Source organism: Pantherophis guttatus, chromosome 1 (assembly GCF_059756535.1).
Source record: "Pantherophis guttatus breed Tessera chromosome 1, ASM5975653v1, whole genome shotgun sequence".
Taxonomy (NCBI): domain Eukaryota; kingdom Metazoa; phylum Chordata; class Lepidosauria; order Squamata; family Colubridae; genus Pantherophis; species Pantherophis guttatus.
This window is the reverse complement of record NC_142063.1, coordinates 228,231,061-228,251,607: the sequence shown is the minus strand read 5'-3', so window position 1 is coordinate 228,251,607 and position 20,547 is coordinate 228,231,061. Positions and strand designations below refer to the sequence as shown.

The 20,547-nt window shown below is 38.7% G+C and overlaps 1 protein-coding gene across 4 annotated transcripts in view; it reads right to left on the bottom strand.

Annotated features, from left to right (window-relative positions):
* The window catches only part of ADGRB3 (adhesion G protein-coupled receptor B3), a 502,073-nt gene that overhangs the window by 235,756 nt on the left and 245,770 nt on the right, over positions 1 to 20,547 (bottom strand). For all 4 annotated transcript variants that reach the window (XM_034431977.3, XM_034431978.3, XM_034431980.3 and 1 more), the window contains 2 exons: positions 4,777 to 4,923; positions 3,271 to 3,346 (listed from right to left, as the gene is read on the bottom strand). In XM_034431977.3, the coding sequence (XP_034287868.1) occupies positions 3,271 to 3,346; positions 4,777 to 4,923 (223 nt within the window). The remainder of the gene's footprint in view (positions 1 to 3,270; positions 3,347 to 4,776; positions 4,924 to 20,547) is intronic.

The window sequence follows — 20,547 nt, the reverse complement described above, 5'->3', positions numbered from 1 at the left end:
CATATGCTGTGTGATGTTTATTTTTTTTTCTTGAAATACTAAAAAATGCAATTCATTTATCAGGTGTTTATTAAAACAAAACCCACATTTAAAAAAAAATAAACATTGTTGGAATACAAATGAAGACAGATCAAAATGTATGATCAGAAGATCATATTTATTTAAAATTTATTTAAAAAAATAGAAAGACATCCAGGTAAGAATGTTTTTGTATGACACTAATCAGGGATGGATTCTACTTACCTTTACTACCAGTTTGCAACGGGAGCGTGCACACGTGCTCACGTTGCTTGCGCGCGTGTGCTTCTGCACATGCGCAGAAGTTTCTGCACATGCGTAGATCATACCTTATGACGTCCGGGCGGGTAGGCGGAGCCTCCCTCCACTTTTACAACCGGTTCTCAAGAACCGGACAGAACCGGGAGTAACCATCACTGACACTAATATGACAATAATAATGACAACAATAGAAGAGCATATTTATATTTCAGGGTTGAATTGAGAGGTCCTTGGTGCTCTCTGAGGTTGGCTGTTTTTTTTGTTTTGTTATCAAAGTAGGTAACATCATCTGCAATATAACAATCAAGCTCAGAGAGCACCAAGGACCCCACAAGATGACAATCAGACAAATCTGATTATCTAGATAGGTTGCAACTTCTAAAACAAAACCTTTTCTTCTTGCTGTAACCAGCTTCACCTTAGAGATGGATGGTATTTACAGAACAACACCAGCCAAAGTTCTTAACATGCACAGGAAAGCAATGGAAAAATATCTTTCTTTAAGCGTCTAGTTTCTACATTAGCACAGTATAATATCTTTCCCTGTTTGATGAGGGTACACCTCATCTTTCTTTGTGGCACTAAAATCAGTGTATTAAATGCACGTGTAATGAAGAGAGGTGGTACCTGATCCTATGCTGCCAACAATTGTATGTGTAGAAAAGGTTTTCCAGAGGGAAACTGTTGTCATGGTATTGCAATTTGATCAAGCTGCCATTGGCTTCTCAAAGTATGTTATTAGTCACACAATTATACTGAAAATCCTACAAACTGAGAATAAGTGTTATGAACATCTGACTTTCTCTGCATAAAAGAATTAAGCGATAAACACAGTGGGACGAAGAACTGCTTTTATCTTTATCAAAACTAATATATTAAAAAAGTTAATTTTTCAGAACCAAATATATTTTGATAGACAAAAAGAGACAGCCTTTTGACAAAATTTATTTGGTATATGGTTCTGAAAATGTAACAGATATAACTAATTAACTAAAATCTTGTTATGTACCTGATATCTAATTATTATTAATTAAATGAACATTTAACAAGGTCTTATTTGGAAGGCAAAGCATACATCAAGCCAACTTCGGCTTGTAAGATCTAGAGAGTGAATCTGAGAAAATACTCTCATTTATACAAAATGTTCAAATGCTCCTGGAATCATGGAGTAAACTTTAGGTTTTAAATAATTATTATTTTTTTTACATTTTATTTTATTACATTTGCATCTTGTGGATGGAACATAGTCAAAATAGGAAGTGCTCTATCAAATCCTGTACCTGTTAACAGTGGTGTCCGCCAAGGCAGCCAAACCCCCAAAACTTTAACCTTAGACTGTCTACTGTTGACCTCACCCCATTCCTAAGAGGTCTGTAAGGAGCGTGCATAAGCGTACCGGCATGCCTTCTGTCCGTGTACTAATGTCCCTTTTTATTCGTATCCATTTCATGTATTCATAATCATATTTATACTTTTATCTGTTATCTTATATATGTTTGACAAATAAATAAACTTAAATAAATAAAAAAAAAACCATTGTTTCATGGTCCTAAGAGACTTTTGACAGCTGGGAAAGAGTGAAACATTCTTCTCCTGTCTACCAATTTTCCCCACTAGTGTTTTTCTCACTCTGCATATGTGGTATCTTGTCCCATACAAAGCTGTTGATGTGAAGACTTCATCAGAGGAAGGAGAAAGAGAAGATACAAAGCTGCTATTAAGTACCCTCTCTTACTTCTCGCTTTGTATAGGGGCTTCCTGGATATCGCCTTGTTTTTCATTCTTCTCTGATTTCATTTATGTTTGTGATTGACAGTTGAAGCACTGTAATACAGACTAAGCAAAAACTGCCCTGTCAGTCTCTGAACGAATCTCCTTTTGATTTCTATGGAACATTTTTTTGATGAATGTCTAATAGCCAATGGTTGCAATTTTTCTCCATCAAGGTAAAAGGCTGAATTTTTCAGTTATACTTATTCAGCTGTGCCTAAATCTTGACATAACTTATTGTGCCTAATTACATGATAATGTACCAAGGAAGAGGGACTTCTATTACTCACTGAGAGTAGATTCCCCCCCCCACATATGCTTAGGACATCCAGTAGCTTTTGTATTAAATAAATGTGTGGAATTGAGATATATCTATATCTTATCTAACAATGGTATTGTCTGTCTTTTTATTTTTGTCTTTAGATTATTATCTAGTCATTATTGAAGCACTTATTTTACACAGATAAAAGCACGTTTGCATTTATAAATACTTACACCCATCTACACTTAGGACAATATGCCTTAACACTTATGCTTTAATTCCAGCTGACAGATTGAAAGTTCTACAGTTCTTCCTTTCTCTCTCTGTCCTACATAGAGACACATTCTCTCTTTCCTCCTAATTCTTAACCTTTCCTCTTTTCATTAGATAAAGCCCTGATCACCTTTGTCTCTTTCCCCATTACTTGTATTGAGCTAAAGAAAGTCATTTGGTTCACCCATGAGGAATATCTCCTCTTCCTATTACAAACTTTTGCCTCCTCCCATTGCTGTTTTATGTCTGGCTGACTCCTCCAGATAGATCAGCAAACAATCTTGTGACATCCAAGTGATTTGGACATCAAATACCAAAAATCCTTGCAAGTCTGGCTAATGATAAGGGATTGCAGAAATTAAAGACATACAAAAAATACCAAATTGCCTGATTCTGTTCTAGATATCAAATGCTATTGCCTCTCTATGTTTCTTCTGCCCACCCTGTTGCTAGACCTAGGAATGATGTTGCCAAACTAAACTTGAGATTTTTTTCTTCAGTTCTGCTATTGAAGGTTAATGGCAAAATTAAGAAAAGCAAATGACACACTCGATGTAGAACCCAAATCAGGTTAGTTGTTCCTTCTTTAGACAAAAATAAGAAATTAAGTCTTATGTTCCTGCCTGCTATAGAACACATCTTAGAGACACACTCCATTGGAACTGTCTCTCAGAGTCATTACTTACCTTAAGGTAGGCAAAATAAGCTCTAAATTTTTGTACAATACTGCTCCAAGTACAAACACGGTGGATTCATCTAGTTCTAAAAATAAAAGGAAGAAAGAAGTCAATATGTAGATTAAATTTGATACCTTTCCAAGCATCTCCAACTTTGTCATAACTGATAAAGTACAACAGTATTTTAAAGTACAACAGCATTTTATCATTATAGAAAATTTTGTTTAAAGAAAACCAAGATTGCAATTGTAATATATTCTAGTGAATTGTTTTATAATAATGTAATAAGATTTTACATTTAGGGTTGAAAAAAGTCTCTAAACTTGAACAACTCACATGGCTAGGAGTATTCTGAAATCTTATTATTTGTGAAATTCATCACTTGCTGCTAAACTGATATTTTGTGTTATAATCTTAATTATTATAATTAATAGCCTAATCTAATAATCCAATTATTTCATTGGCCTCAGAAAAGTTACTGGAATGGTCACTGGTCTTTAAATAACGCCACCACCTCCAAAAGTTAAATAAACCAATTTGCCACAAAGAACTTATAGTGAACCATGGTCAATTTTAGCTAATAATGTCCTATATAAGCCTATATTTGGCCATTCCCATACGGAAATGTAATTATCTCATAATTATGAGAACTCTCTTCCTTCTCCACTCCACATTCAAGCACAACTGAGTACTTATGTTTGCTTGTTTTGTAACAGGATACTAACTTGGTAGTGAGAAGCCCATCACTTCCTTTCCCATAGATGAGAGTTATAGATAATGAACATGATCAGTCACACACAGATAGGGAAGCAGGGAAGAGGAAGAACCAGATAAATGTGTACTATGTCAGTCCCCTTTTCACATAAGGAACTGAAATGGCTATTCCTATAATGTGTAAAGGGACACAAAGATTACAATAGCCATTTGGGTGCACTCTGAAGCAGGCAAATGGTTTTCAGCTGGTCTCCATTATTATGATTATTATTTTAAATTTATTATGACCACCCACTCCGATAGTGACTCTTTCCCTTAGATTTTTCTACTGATTCTTTGCTGTTGCCATATTATTTCCAACTTCAACTGGGTTCCCATAGAAATAGAAACAGGTTCAAGGTGCATTATTATAGGGAGGCACCACCAGCTATGAACTAATGAGAAGCCCAAAAGAGAAATCCAGGAATTAGCTTTCATGTTCACAGACTCAAGAACTTCGAATTATACGAAAAATAAGCTTGACATTCTTTCCGCTATATATTTTCCTTGCTTTATGGAGAACTGCCATGTTATAACAATAGAGGTTTTATTGTAAATGCTAATCATTAATACTGAATAACCATCTTTTGCACTAGACATTTATACAGAAAGAACAAGTCTAAAATTCGACTGTAATGCTAATCTTCAAATAGCTGATCCAAAATACTGATGAAACAAGTCCACAAATGCATGAGTTAGCAAGTTAGCTTTCTTCACGGAGCTTTCATGAAACAGAAAATTAAAGCGCTGCTGAGTTTTTACCTGTTGACATGGGGGTGAAGATACTTTTGGGAATGACAACCCTATCTTCTGAGTTTCGGGCCCAGTCAACCATTCCTTTCCTTCCTCTCATGGGGAAATTGATGTCTGTTAGAACAGATGCTGCAGGAAGCTTCTGAATGCTGGCCACTATTGAGAAAAAGAAAAGAAAAATCAAGCAGAATTCTTGTTTTAGTAGTCAAAAGTATTTTATTATGGATCGATTAAGAAGAGCACATGTATTTCAGAATTCTGACTGTGAAAAGAAGAGTTTTATAGAAACATATTTCAAATTAAAAAAGAACAAAAACTGCAATCCTACGTTGGTGGACTCAGAGGTCGGCTCATTGAATACATAGAATTATTTCCTTGTATGCATAAAAACCAGAAAGATGACAAGTTTAGGCATGACTAATAGACTGTGAGTGCAACACTGTGATTTTTATTCTCTCACTTGTCAGCTAGATTCAGAATCTTAGTAGGGGCTCTTCATTCTGTTATTCCATGACATGAGATTCACATGGAAGGAGATAGTAGAGCTATATCTTCAAACCAGATTCTGAACTGATTAAAAATGACAGAATTAGGAAGAAAATATTATAAACTGCTTGAGGATGTATAATTTCTAGAACCTAATGAAGCTGTAACAACTCTTATATCCATTGCACAGAAGCCCCATTAAATAGATTGACATATTAGCAGCCTGCAGCTTCCTTTTGGACAAAGTAGAAAAGCAGAAATCTGGTATCGTACAAGTCATTTTTGATTATTTTTCAATGTGAAAAATAATTATTACTATTACTTCTGATTAGCACCTTTAGAGAGCAAAATACAATTGCACCTCACTTCATTTACCTTCACATTGACCATTCAGAGTAGCTGAATGATATTTTATTTGACATATAAGGAAAGAACATGCAAATAGTCTGAATAGCTTAAGGAGATTTTTCTCTAAGTTATTTATTACTTGTAGTGTGCCCTCAGTGTACAAAGCTTCCTTATTGAGCAGAATACAACAGTTCATTTAGCGACTGTTCAAGGTTACAACGGCACTGAAAAAGTGAGTTATGACTGTTTTTCACAGATACAACCTTTGCAGTATCCCCATGACCATGGGATTAAAATTCAGGCACTTGGCAACTGACTCATACTTATGACTGTTGCTGCACCCCAAGGTCATGTGATCCCCTTTTGTGACCTTCTAACAAGCAAAGTCAATGGGGAAACCAGACTCACTTAACAACTGTGTAATCAACTTATTCACTGCAGTGATTCATTTAACAAATGAGGCAAGGAACATCATAAAATGGGGCAAAACTCACTTAATAAATGTCTCACTTAACAACAGAAATTTTGGGCTCAATTGTGGTCATAAGTCAAGGACACTACCTGTATTTTACACAAGCCTTTCAGTACATTTATGATATATATTCCAATTAAAAAAAACAGCACTTAGCACTTAGACTTATATACCGCTTCACAGTGCTTTACAGTCCTCTCTAAGTGGTTTACAGAGTCAGCCTATTGCCCCCAACAATCTGGGTCCTCATTTTACCAACCTCAGAAGGATGAAAGGCTGAGTCAACCTTGAGCTTGGTGAGATTTGAACGGCCAAACTGCAGGCAGCCGGCAGTCAGCAGAAGTAGCCTGCAGTACTGCATTCTAACCACTGTGCCACCGTGGCTCAAAACAAGTCACTTTGATGATGCAAATGAGCATTAAACTCTCCTAAAAATATTTTGCCAACATTTTCTCGTTTACATAGCTTTTTGCATATTTGGTAAGAATCAAGATCTATTTATCCTGTTTGAATTCAACCTTAGCTCCCATTCATTCAGAGACTATTCATCCACCTGGGTTGCCTCATTCAACAAAGATCCCCTTCCCTTTTATTTTTTTCAAACAGTGTGTATTTCCCTGAAAATAAGAGCCAATTGGAAAATAACCCCTAGCATGGTTTTTCAGGATGCTCGTAGTATAAGCCCTATCCAAAAATAAGCCCCAGTTAAGATCGTCAGCCAGCCAGACACATTTAGTACCATATTTTCCCCAAAATAAGACCTAACTGGAAAATAAGTCCTAATGCATCTTTTGGAGCAAAAATTAATATAGGATCCGGTCTTATTTTCAAGGAAACACTGGTAACAATATAACCAGTGAGCTAGTAGAACAGATACTGTATGCAGATTTATCTGTCAAGTTATTGGAATAGCTGAATAAGAACACCAGTTAATCTTTAATGTATTTCATGAATAGTTCTGGTTAAATGCCCTTGTAGGGTTTTTTTTATACGACCACCATCTCAACAAAATCTGGTTGCTGTGAAGTTGAGTGAAGAAAACTTAATCCTGGGTAAGGATGTGGGTAGAAAAAGGCATTTTGCAAAGCAAAACCTTAGCGAGGAAGAAAAGCTCTGCAAACATGCTAAAGAGCTTGATGTGAAAGCAGTTACCATCAGGCCAAACGGCTGTTTATGGTTTTAGCTTATTGGCCCGAATAAATCATGCTAAGCCCACGGTTGGGAAGAACCACTGAAATTCCAATGCTGAAGGCAGAAAATAAATCATTTAGGGAAAGCTTGAAGGACAACATGTAAACATGAAGAAAAAAAAATGAACAGAATTAAGCAATTAGGAATTATGCAAACTATTATTTAATGATGAGCATAACTGAGCCAAGCCACCTCTCCAAAACAGGTTTTTTTGTCCCTAGAAACAATGTTTAGTTTGCACTACAAAGCAATAGAACAACTGAATACAGTAAGTCCCCCTCCGCCCCCCAAACAAGCATATATTGAATTGTGCTATTAATTTACAAAACTCAGAAACCCATTACGGTCAGTTTTAAGTGAGTTGTATGAAAATACTTACTGACAGTTCATAGCTCTGAATGCAAATATGGGATATTATTTTTTTAACCGAAATGCCCGCCCATTTGTGTGTTATAATTGGTACAAGAATGGGGAAAACATAGGCAGGCTAAAAAATCTGTTTATCCATCTCACCCTATACATAATGCAGTGGTTATCTAGAGATCACTTGCATCCTGATTCAAGCACACTGAGTAGGACTCCATGGTAACATTGTCAGTTTGAAGTAAGTTTCACACTAGTTCTAAGCATTCGGCAGGCTGGCACATACTCACATTAGCAGGGAGAATAAACAATCCATTTTCTAAATAATCATAGAAAGAAGGTAATAGAGTCGATGTTATTTTCACACTGCATCTATTGACAATGATACACATGACTAATTTACAGCAAATGCCCCAGAGAGGGGTAAAAAGAGAAAGACAACAGGAAGATCTGTAAAAGCAGTTATAACAAAATAACAGCAGAAAATGATTTAGCCTCTCCTAAGTGGTTTTCATTTTAAAGGAAAGTGTAATTCAAACCAAGAGACAAGGAAAATTAAGGTAATAATTATATTAGATTTCCAGAATATATTGCTTGACAGCTAGCTCTTTAGCAAAGTTGAATTTAAGGCTGTTACATGCATGTGTACACAAATGCTCACAATTCTGAAATGGTTTATTTCAGTAGTTCAGATTTCTCTGTATCACACAACATCCAGCCACTGCACTCTGAAATTGTGTGCTTGTAAAGGGAGCATTGAACAGAGGGAGTCCTTCAGAGATTCATTTGCAGATAGACCTCAGTTAAAGAACTTTTCTTCAGAGACTGAAGTTATGGCAGTGCTGATCAGATGGCACTTATGCCTGGTCCAGGGGTGAAATCCAGCAGGTTCTGATGGGTTCTGGAGAACTGGTAGCAAAAATTTTTGAGCAGTTTGGAGAACCGATAGTGGAAATTTTGACTAGTTCGGAGAACTGGCAAATACCACCTCTGGCTGACCCCCGAGTGGGGTGGGAACAGAGATTTTGTAATATCCTTTCCCTGGAGTGGAGAGGAAATGGGAATTTTGCAGTATCCTTCCCCTGGAGTGGGGTGGGAATGGAGATTTTGCAATATCCTTCCCCTGGAGTGGGATGGAATGGAGATTTTGCAATATCCTTCCCCCAGGAGTGGAGAGGAAATGGGGATTTTGCAGTATCCTTCCCCTGGAGTGGGCTGGGAATGGAGATTTTGCAGCATCCTTCCCCTGCCACGCCCACCAAGCCATACCACACCCACCAAGCCATGCCCACAGAACCGGTAGTAAAATAATTTCACCAGTGGCCTAGTCCCCATATTTATGGCTATTGCAGTGCCCCCATGGTCATATGATCACAATTTGGGTGATTAGCAACCCGCCCGCACTTAAAACCAACCTCCCCCTCCATCTCTAGGCTTTTGGCTGCCCTGCTCAGCAGCAGTGGCAGTAATGCTAGGCTGAAATAGCGCCTTCACCATTCTCAATCACCTTGGGGCTTCTACCTTACCCAGCACTGCCAGCACCACCATCACTGCAAAGGGCTACCTCATTCCTTGCGCCATGGCCAGCCACCCCATCGCACCACAGCACACAGCCATAGCCACCCCTGCTGCCTTGCACTCTACCAATGCTGCTGGACCCAAAAGTCTTTGGCTGTTTTTTCCTCCTGCAGCTGATGAGGTGAGCTCTCTGTGGCCTTATGTGAGGCAGCCGAGGCCATGTGAAGCCTTCTCCAAATCACACATGGCCTCTCACAAAGCTTAGGAGCCTTCTGAAACCTTCCTTGAAAGCTGTGCATGATTCATAAAAGCACATGGGCGACTTGGAGAAAGGTGTGCACAGCCTTGGAAAAAAGCAGCTGCCTGGTATGTTGATATAAAGAGAACATCAGTTTCCCAGAAATCTCATGACTAAGCAAAGGGAAGCAATCAGAAGTCAAAGGACACAAGATAAGCTTTTGGACAATAAACTGGAATGCAAGGTAATTTTCCCAAACCAGTGTATATAAAAGAGACTGGTAAGAAACTGGTGAGGGAGGGAGGGAGGGAGGGAGGGAGGGAGGGAGGGAGGGAGGGAGGGAGGGAGAGAGAGAGAGAGAGAGAGAGAGAGAGAGAGAGAGAGAGAGAGAGAGAGAGAGAGAGAGAGAGAACAAGCCACACAAACTACTGTGCCTCAGCAACTCCTGAGGGAGATTGGAGGGAAGGAAGATTCTGGAAACATCAGAAGACATGCTGTTGGGATATGCTGTCCTGGGACATCAGCAATAGATGAGTGAGGGAGGGAAGATGGTCAAGAAGCCAGCAGCCATACCAGCTATCTGGTAATGGCAGTAACAGTGGCTTAAAGGAGAAGGGGGAATGGAAAGTCCTGGAAAGAACAGGGACAAATCGGCTACTGGATTATGCCATGCTGGGAGTTCCTGTGAGTGTCATCCTTCCAATTAATGAACTCAAGGAAATTCCAACCCCATGAATGGCAACCAAGAAATGAAGTAGGAGTGAGTGTGAGAGATAATGACTTCAGATGAAGTTGTTTTACAGGTTGACGTGTGTGTATGTGTCTGTGTGTGTGTGAAAAGGATGGTGCACTGGCCTTGCCCTACTTGTCCCATAAATTATTGGGGAATCCATCTAGATTTTGTTTCATCTAAAACTTGGAACAACCAAAATACAGTTGATTTTCGACCACAACTGACCCCAAAATTTCTGTTGCTAAGAGACACAGCTGTTAAGTGAGTTTTGCCCCATTTTATGACCTTTCTTGCCACAGTTGTTATGTGAATCACTGCAGTTGCTAAATTAGTAGCCCCGCTGTTAAGTGAATTTGGCTTCCCCATTGACTTCCCTTGTCAGAAGGTTGCAAAAGGTGATCACGTGACCTTGAGAACACTGTAACCATTATAAATATGAAGCAGTTGTCAAGCATCTGAATTTTGATCACATGGCCGTGGGGATGCTGCAGTGGTGGGATTCAAAATTTTTTACTACTGGTTCTGTGGGCATGGCTTGGTGGGTGTGGCAGGGGAAGGGTACTGTAAAATCTCTATTCCTACCCCACTCTTAATTTTCACTCTGAAGTGGGTGTGGGTCTTAATTAGGGCTTATTTTGGGGGGTAGGACTTATTTTGGGCGCACATGTAAAAATCAAGCTAGGACTTACTTTCAGGGTAGGTTGTATTTTCAGGGAAACACAGTAGTTTCTGCCTTCTCAGCGTGAAACATTTTTGTAATACTCATCAATGAAGGAAATTTTTCCTTAGCATATATTTTTGTCAATAAAATATCTTTAGGCTCTGTATAGATTTCATAGAAAACAAATTAAATCATTTAGTAAAATGCACATACACGGATGGTATATTATTGTAAACAACATTGGCTAAAATGCCATTTGTTCTGGTTTTATAGTGCATGTTTGTATTTGCAAAACGTGTTTGAACAGAATAAAGTGCATGGTTCATAGAAGATAAATTCCTAATTTTGTACAATATCAATGGGACAAGTTTTATAAAAAGATTTAACTAATTTTCATTAGAACAAAAATAATGTGTTTGCTCTGTATACACAAACACAAAGCAGAAAATCACTCTGAGTTAAGTGTTCACATAAGGAATTATGCAAAAAACATTTAAATGAGAAGCATAAAAGATCTTTAATTAAAACTATAAAACTATCTTTAATTAAAACATTAGTTATTTCAGATTTGCTGTAAGCTTTAACATTTTTTACTGTGTATTTTCAGCATAAAATAAAATAGTCCGATATTTTGTGCAAAGGCCCCTTGTGCATTGTTTAATTTATCAGATGGTGGTGATTTTCTCTGAATGTTTGGAGTTTTTTTGGTATTTTATACTGTGTGAATTTTTTTTTATGTATATTACATGCTACTCAGCATTATAATGGAGTTGGGAAGCTAACTGTCTTCCTCTTTCTGCCTCTATATGCATGCATGAATGGGGAAAAAAATAGGTTACCAGAAGCTTCATTTCATTTGGAACAATGAAACATACTTAGTTCAAATGTAGATGGGATGTTCTTGAATCATATTGAATCAGCAAATGTGGTCAGGAATTATATCCTTCAGAATGCAGGTAGTCCTGGACTTATAGCCATTCATTTAGTGACCATTCCAAGTTACAACGGCACTGAAAAAAATGACTTATGATCATTTTTTACACTTATGACCATTGCAGCATCTAGATGGTCACGTGATCAAAATTCAGATCCTTGGCATCTAGTTCATATTTACGACAGTCGCAATCATGTGATCATATTTTGCAACCTTGTCACAAGCAAAATCAATGGAGAAGACAGATTCACTTAACAAATTGTGTTACTTAGCAACCTTGCAATGATTCACTTAACAACCTTAAGAGCCTTGGTAGTACAGTGGTCTAAGGTACCCTGTTATTAAGCTGGTTATTAAGACCAGCTGCCTGCAATTACTGCAGGTTCGAATCTTGCCAAGGCTCAAGGTTGACTCAGTCTTCCATCCTTTCTAAGGTAGGTAAATTGAGGACCCAGTTGTGGAGGCAATAAGCTGACTTTGAATAAATATACAAAAAGGATGAAGGCTATTGCTGAGCACATTGTAAGCCACCCTGAGTCTCCGGAGAAGGGCGGCATATAAATCAAACTAAAAAAAAAAAAAAACGTGGCAAGAAACGTTGTAAAATAGAGCAAGATTCACTTAACAACTGTCTTGCTTAGCAACAGAAATGTTTGGCTCAATTGTGGTCGTACGTTGAGGGATATCTGTAGTCTTTAAACAGTTATAACTGTTACCTTGAAAACAACTTCTGTATTTAGATAACTGCCTTTTGCTCAAGGTAATGTACTAAATGCTCCTTCCTCTTGTTTGTCCCCATAACAGCAGGGGTGCAATCTAAAATTTTTCCCTACCGGTTCTGTGGGCGTGGCTTGGTGGGGGGGTGTCCTGTGACTGAGTGGGCGTGGCCAACTCAAAGTCACTCACAGCCATGCCCACTCAGTCACAAGACCCCCTCCCACCAAGCCACGGCCACAGAACCCAGTAGGAAAACTTTTTAAATTTCTATTCTGCCGGCATGTCCTTACCTTTCTCCTATGGCTCTGCCCACCCGCCCCATTCCCCGGAGTCGGGGAATGCACCATTCCCCGACTCCTACTGCCCACCTTTCTCCTGCAGCTGTCTGTCAGGGAAGGAAAGTGCCCAAAAGGTATCAGAGTCGCTCACTCTCCTTCTTGAATGAGCTGCTCTGGTCCACACACCACCGGCCATCATCGCTACCTACTCGCCCGAGCCGGTCCGAACCAGGAGCATTTCACTCCTGCATAACAGGGGTGAGACAGAGCAACTGGCTGAAAATCACCCATTGAGTTTTCATGGCTTGAAGTTTGATCAAGAATCTGGTTCTTCCCACTCCTAGTCCAACATTTTAGCCAGTTTGGGATTAACACATTTTGTATGGCAACATCTTCATGGATGAAATTTTATCATTAAGCTGGTGAATATCACGTGGGTGCAGCATGGTAGAGAAATTCTTATCATTAAGAGTCCTAAAGAAGCTATTGCAAAGTTTTCCCAAAGATGCTTTATCAAAAGACAACTGGATTATGTTGGTTTTTTTTTCCCTTGAAGATGTTTTGTTTCTTACCCGAGAAGCATCTTCTGTTCTAACTGAATGAATGGTGGAGAATGGAAGGATGTATATTCCTTGCAGTCATCTAAGGGCAAAGATAAACCTCCCAGTGGTCTCAACAATTCTCAGTAGAGTGCTAATAATGACCACATGGCTGCAACGATATACATCCTTCCATTCTTCCCTTAATGACCATCACATTTGTATAAAGATTGCTACAAAAAAGTCATAAGTCAGGCATGGTCATGTGACAACCTCTTTTTATGACCATCACAATTTATGACCAAAATTGTGGTTGTGTGTCAAGGATTTGGAGGAATATGAGGCTGATTTTGACAATGACCACCAGAGGGAGGTATGGTAGTAGGACTGGGCTGCCTTGTTACCAGAGAAAAAGAATGGGTAATTTGGTATAAAAATCTCCATTTCTATCTAGAATCTTTTCCTAGGTTCATAGGCATCTGTACATAATCAGAATGACTCTAAAATATGAGGAAAACTGCATCATGCTATCACAATGCGAGCTTTTCACTTTATAGTATATCTACACTACAACATCACACACATATACATAAAGTGCATGGTCATTCAATTTGTATCATTTGCCTTTTTTTCCCCTTCCCCCAATAAATGCCCATATCTAGGCTTCTTATCAGTGGACACTTTGGCCTCTACCTAGTGGCGGGATTCAAATAATTTAACAACCAGTTCTCTGCCCTAATAACCAGCTGGGTAGGCATGGCTCGGTGGTCATGTGACCGTGTTGGTGTGGCCAACTCAAAGTCACTCACTGTTACAATATAATAAGGGTTAACCAGAGAGGCAGTTTCTGTAAGGAGGGCAATAAAGATTAGGCTAGAAACAACACCAGAATGTTTCCTTCCTGCCTTCCTTACAGGATTAGCCCTGTAAAGCGGAAAAAAACAAAAGGAGATGTCTTCCAACAACCGGATCTCCGAACTGCTTAGAAAGTTAACAACCAGTTCTCCTGAATAGGTGCAAATTGGCTGAATCCCACCACTGCCTCTACCAGTTTTTTTAAACCCAAGTCTATTTATAACAGCAATAGCAATAGCTTTTATATACCACTTCATAGTGCTTTACAGTCCTCTCTAAGTGGTTTATAGAGTCAGCATATTGCCCCCCTCCCCCCAACAATCTGAGTCCTCATTTTTAGATAATGGTCCCCCTTGATTGGGTTCTGGGGAGGAAGCTATACTTTTAACCAAGCTTCTCAAACTCATGTTGGGGCTAGTGTTGGACTCACTTAGATTATTAGTATCAAATGTCTTCAACATCAGAGTTGCCTGAAGGCGAGGTGGCTAGCATATTAACTATCTAACCAACCAACCAACCAACTAACCAACCAACCAAAAATCCCTACCCTTGGGAGGAATGACTCACTACTTCTAATTGCAGTTATGGCCATATCTCTACTGATACTGGTATTGATCCCTGTACGGTAGGTGTGTAGTTGTTGGACCTAATTTTCATCTCATAGCAGAGAGTGAACTGAAGATAAAGACCTTTGTCATGGTCAAAGCTTGGTCAGCTGCAAATGAATTTTGGACTAATTAAGATGAATCTGCTTGGATTCTAATAGTTACTATTACTTTAGTCTTGTTCCCAGTCAGCCAAATCTGGGGAGAAGGAAGAGGCTCAAAAGGTGGTAAATGCTGCCTTGGCAGAAGGTTGTTACATAATTTTTGATATATAATTCAGCATCATGTTGGCATCTTAAAATCCCATTCCTTTTTCAGTCTCAGCCATTACAAGGAATGAGAGGGCTTCTTCCCTTCTGTTCATTTTCATATTCTGTTGTTATCCAGTCCTTCTAAAGAGTGTTCTGGGACCAGAACATCCCAGATGGCATTGGTTCAATTTTTGGCCCTACCCTATTTGAAACTCACTTTCCCTCTCTCCTATTACCAATACACATACAGACATTCATAAAGCAGCACGTACATCACAAAAGAGCAAAAATCTTGCTGTGGTATTATACTGTATATGTCTGCATCAAAATTCTTCATACAGAGGCCTGTGCAAGGGCGAATGAAAAGAATTTTGATGCATTCATAGAAACATTCAAAGCACAGTTGCCTTTTGCATGCTATTTTAACACCTGTGAGTAAGAGAAAAGTGGAATGAGAATGGAGGCCATGAAAGAAACCATTTTTTTAAAGTGACAATCTGGAGGCTTTGCAGGGCCAGGCTAAAAGCCTCTAACTCAAATACATCTTCCCAGGATAAACAAAGCAAGGGCTTAGCTATGTGATACTAGATCACATAGCTACCCTATTTTTTTTTCCCAGGAAAATTAACATCAACTTAGCCACAGAAGACCGAGGATTGCTAATAAGCTTGGAAAAGATATTGAGAGGGGAGCAGAGCTCTGGGAAAGCAAAAGCAAGTAACACTCTAGAACAGGGGTGTCAAACTCAAGGCCTGTGGGTCACATCCAGCTCGCAGGGTGCTCAAATCTGGCCCATGGGGCCGAACTGGAAATAGCAAAGAAGCGGCCTGCGGTGCCTCTGGCAGCCAAAATGGGGTCTGGGGGGAGCACGTAGCTCCTCTGTGCCCCATTTTGGCTGGCAAACTGCTGCAGGCCGTCCAGACAGAAAATGGGGCACAGGGAGCCCCCCTGTACCCCACTTTGGCCAGCAGGGTGCTGCAGAAGCATCTGCCCCATCTTACTCTCACAGCCAGCCCACGGAGGAGAACTGCCTGGCTGCTATATGCAAACAGATGCATATGCTTATTTGCATACTTCTATAAAGAGGGATGATAACTCCATCTCTTTTGGGACATGGATTGGACTCTATGCTGTCAATAAATCAATTTATGTTTCAATGTAAGGTGTTTAGTTTGCGCTTATGCGCTTATCCAAGGTGCACCACAGGAGGTGAACTAGCTCCACATCCTTTAATAATAAATTAAAATGAACAATGATAATCCAGATGAAATTCTGTAATGATAGAGATTTCTTAATCCACACTCAGAAATTTCTGGTGAACTTCTTTTCTCAATTCTAATGCAGAATGAGATACTTTTAATTCAACTGATACAATGGCTGCTTTGACAGCTCAGTCATAGAGACCCATCATACAGAGATTCCTGCAATCCTTCCTGGTAACACAAATGTATATTCACACAGTCTTTTTTTTTTTTTTAATCTCTCTGTCCCCCCTTCCGGCGTCTCACCCCATCCCTTGAACAATTAGGCTTTGCAATGCCAGCATGTTCATGGGGTGGGGGGGAGATTTGATAAAGACTAAACTGAAAGCAGAGAACTTCATTTGTAGAACACACATTTAATTTTAATTATATTGCTTTACCTACTGGTGAGAGAATAATGGGGCTATTTCCTCCGAAGGCTTTTTAAAACAAGCATTGGGCTAATGACGGACTCTTTAAAATGAACTTTTAATTGCATGAGGCCAAGCTGTCTTCAAATTTCAATATGCTAAAGGAATTCACAAAGGCAGCAAATCCTAAATATACTTTCAAGAAGTATTCTGCATTCAGTACAGAAGTCTGTGGACATTCTCAATCATCCAGGTCATAGTTGTCTCAAATATGCTTTTTTTTCTTCAAAAGGCAACTGGACTGTTTTTCTTTTCCTTGAGGAGTTTTGCTTCTCATCCAAGAAGCTTCATCAGTTCTGATGGCTTCCTTCCACCACCACCCCCGGCCCACCACCATCAGAACTGATGAAAGCAGTTCAGTTCAGCAGTTCCAATTCAATTCAATTCAGTTTAAACCTTTATTGTCAGAGTACAACATGTGTACAATGAGATTGGCTGAGTCTCTCTTCGTGCACCCCCCACAACACAATACAACTCACAGTGAACAGGGGAAAAAAAAATCCCTAGCCCAGTGAATCCTACTAACAAACACTCAATCCTATTGCACCATGTGAACTTATTGCACGTTCAGCCGAATAGGTTATAAAAAAATGCTTTTAAAAGTAGAAAAAAAAAAGAGGCTCTGACGATCACGCAGCTCAGCTGTGATAGTCAGAGCCTTTTTTTTAATCTTTTAAAAGCATTTTTAAAAGAAGCGGCAAGGGGGTGACTGGGTGATTGGGTAGGCATGGGTGGGGGGCCCAGGGATTTTTAGGACCGGTTCTCCGAACCACCTGCCACCATTGCTACCGGATCGGCTGATCCGGTCCGAACTGGGAGCATTTCACCCATGCTTCTATAGTAGACTTATTTATAATCACATACCACGACAACCACAACCTTGTATATCTTGTATATACAAAAATCTTGTATATTTTTCATAATTTATTTCTATATATCCAAGAAGCTGGATCCTTCAAACCAATCAATATTTAACAAATTGGTGCTTTTAGCTATCTATAGCAAGCACATTTATCTGTCTTTTCTTCTGATTCATAGTCAATTGATTTGCCAGCTAAATGATGCTCAGACAGCCAAGAGCCAAATAAGACATCATTCACATCTCCATCTAATTTTTCCTGAGCTTTAAAAAGTCAAAATGCTGAAAGAGACTCAGAGAAAATGAAGGAAGTGCTGCTTGACCTGTTCCTCAAGAATTCCTCTTTTCTATCTGTTCACTTTACCGACATCTACAGATTGTCATGATCAGAAGTCTGAACAACAGCCAGGATTTAAGACAGAAAAGTTGTTGGTTTCCATAGTTTCATCTGATTTTCAAAATTATAACTAAGAGGATAAAATATAGGCATTACTTTGTAAAATAGAACATAACAATAAAGTGATAAAATTTGATCTGAAGACTTCTCCAGGCATTCTGCTGTTCAACGATCTATGTTTAGAATCATAGAATTGGAAGAGGATATTTAGACCCCTGAGCCCAACCTGAATAGGCATGGAAATGAATTTGAACCGTGGTGCATATAAGATCAGATATGGAGCCTCCTCTTCTTTCATTTTGAAGACAAGAACATTTGCTCTTCTCCAATTTTTTTAATATTTTCCAGTCTTCTTCAGGCTTTTAAGAAGAGGCTGGACAGCCACTTGTCTAGAATGGTATAGGGCCGTGATGGCGAACCTCTGGCACATGTGTCACAGTCACAATAAAATTGATTAAAATAGAAACCAAAATTAAAAGGCTAAAATAAAGACTGTAAGAAGTATTGTTTTGCTCTAAGAGCATGGATTTCAAATCCCAGAATTCCCCAGGCAGGAACCATATTTTCACTGTTTTTGGAAAGTTATGAGACTGGGGAATAACCCTTCATGCTAGATCTCCTGGTAGGGCTGGGCCCTTAATAGACATTCTTTAGCTGTCTGGTCAGGATAATAGGGACTGTTGGGAAAAGGAATACTTTCATTGCATATATTCCAAGCAAACCGCAAAAGTGATGGTTAATGGGGATCCGACTGAGAACTTTAACATAAGAAAAGGCACAAGACAAGGATGTTCGCTGTCCCCCCTACTATTTATATTAACATTGAAAGTACTAAATAGAAATATTAGACAAGATTCAGAAATAAAAGGAGTGGAAATAAAAACAGAAGAATATAAGCTACAGGCATTTGCATAATACCATAAATACCTGGTATTTATTTTAGAAGAACCACAAGAATCTGGACCCAAGTTAATAAAAATAATAGCAGAGTACGGTGAAGTTGCAGGATTGAAAATGAATAAAGAGAAAACTAAAATACTAGTTAAAAATGTCAGAGAAACAAACAAACAAAAACAAAAGAGTTGGTGGAAAAGATAGATATTCAGATAGTTAAGAAAGTTAAATACTTAGGAGTTCAGTTAACAGCAAGATGTGCAACTATAAAAGAAGATAATTATATAAAACTGCTACAACAAATCAAATTAGACTTGGAAAAATGGAAAAACCTGCAGCTATTGTTGATAGGAAGGATAGCTACAATAAAAATGAACATTTTGCCGAGACTGTTATTCTTATTTCAAACAATTCTGATAAAATTAGGGGAAAAAAAATATTTGAAGATTTTTGAACATTTCAAACTGAAGGCAAATATCAAAGTGGGATATGGAGGCAACAGAGGTGGCTATACAGTACATTCACTATAGTGGTGGGTTGTTCCTAGTTCTGTCCAGTTCTTGCAAACCGGTAGTAAAAGCGGCGGGAGGCACCACCCACCCGCCTGGACATTATAGTGGACGATATATGCATGCGCAGAAGCTTCTGCACATGCGCAGAAGCGCGCATGCACGCTCCCATTGAGAACCGGTAGTAAAAGTAAGTAGAACCTACCCCTCATTCACTAAGTTCAAATTCTATAACCAACCTTAATTCAAAGATCCAAGAAACATTCAATCATTGTTTGTTTTATAAGCAGACAGGAAAATACTCAGGGCCTGAACTTGCTTCTGAATTCTGATATCTTTATAACTTAATTTTATCATCATTATAGCATCAATCACTTTGTCAAGGGGAAAACAGTCTTTCTTTAACAGAACTGTGCGATTACTATATAATAATAACCATATTTGAATTTTAATGAAAGTAACTTGGCCAAAGATAGCTTTAACTTTGAAATATTACTGGCAACACAGTGATGGTTTTTCTTAGTTCCCTTGCTAAAAAGTCTCTTCAGATTATAGCACATGCCTTTAATTGTATCATCAGAAAATCAAGGAGAAAAAAAATGAAAATATCTTTGTCTTCATTTTGCTTTTTTTTTTTTGTGCTGAGCACATTAACTCTTCCTCAAGCAAGGAGAAAGGCAGTTGTTATTCTTTTCCACCTCGTTAAATTGTCAGAGTAAGAGAAGCTGACTGATATATAACTGTTTATCACAAAGATCAATTTGTGAAGTTTGAGGATCACAGTGACCTGCTGTGTTTTAAAGAAAATCTCTTGGAGTGATTCTAAGAAGTGTAATAGGAAATATCAAGCATTAGAGGGCCAAATAGTAAAAGCTACTCTCAATTCCTGTATGACACAACTGAAAAGATGAAGGGAACATATAAGATACCCAATAGCTTTATCTGTAAAACTTTTCCTTATGTATAAAGATGTGGATTAAATGATTTAATGATTTTATTGGAAGTGTTCTGAGGTTGCTCTGAAGTTTCTTGTATTGAACTAGGAAATGAAGTTGGAGATGCTATTCTTCAACTGTTTTTTTTCCCCTGCCAGATAAAATTGTCTGTAGCCTTCATTTTTCTTCTTAATTTGGAATTGTCAATCTACTTAGCATACTATCTTCAGTTATGTTATACTAGGGCTGTCAAACTTGTGGCCCACGGGCTGGATGCGTCACGTGCTGGCCACGCCCACGCCTAGTTTAGCAAAGGGGGGAAAAG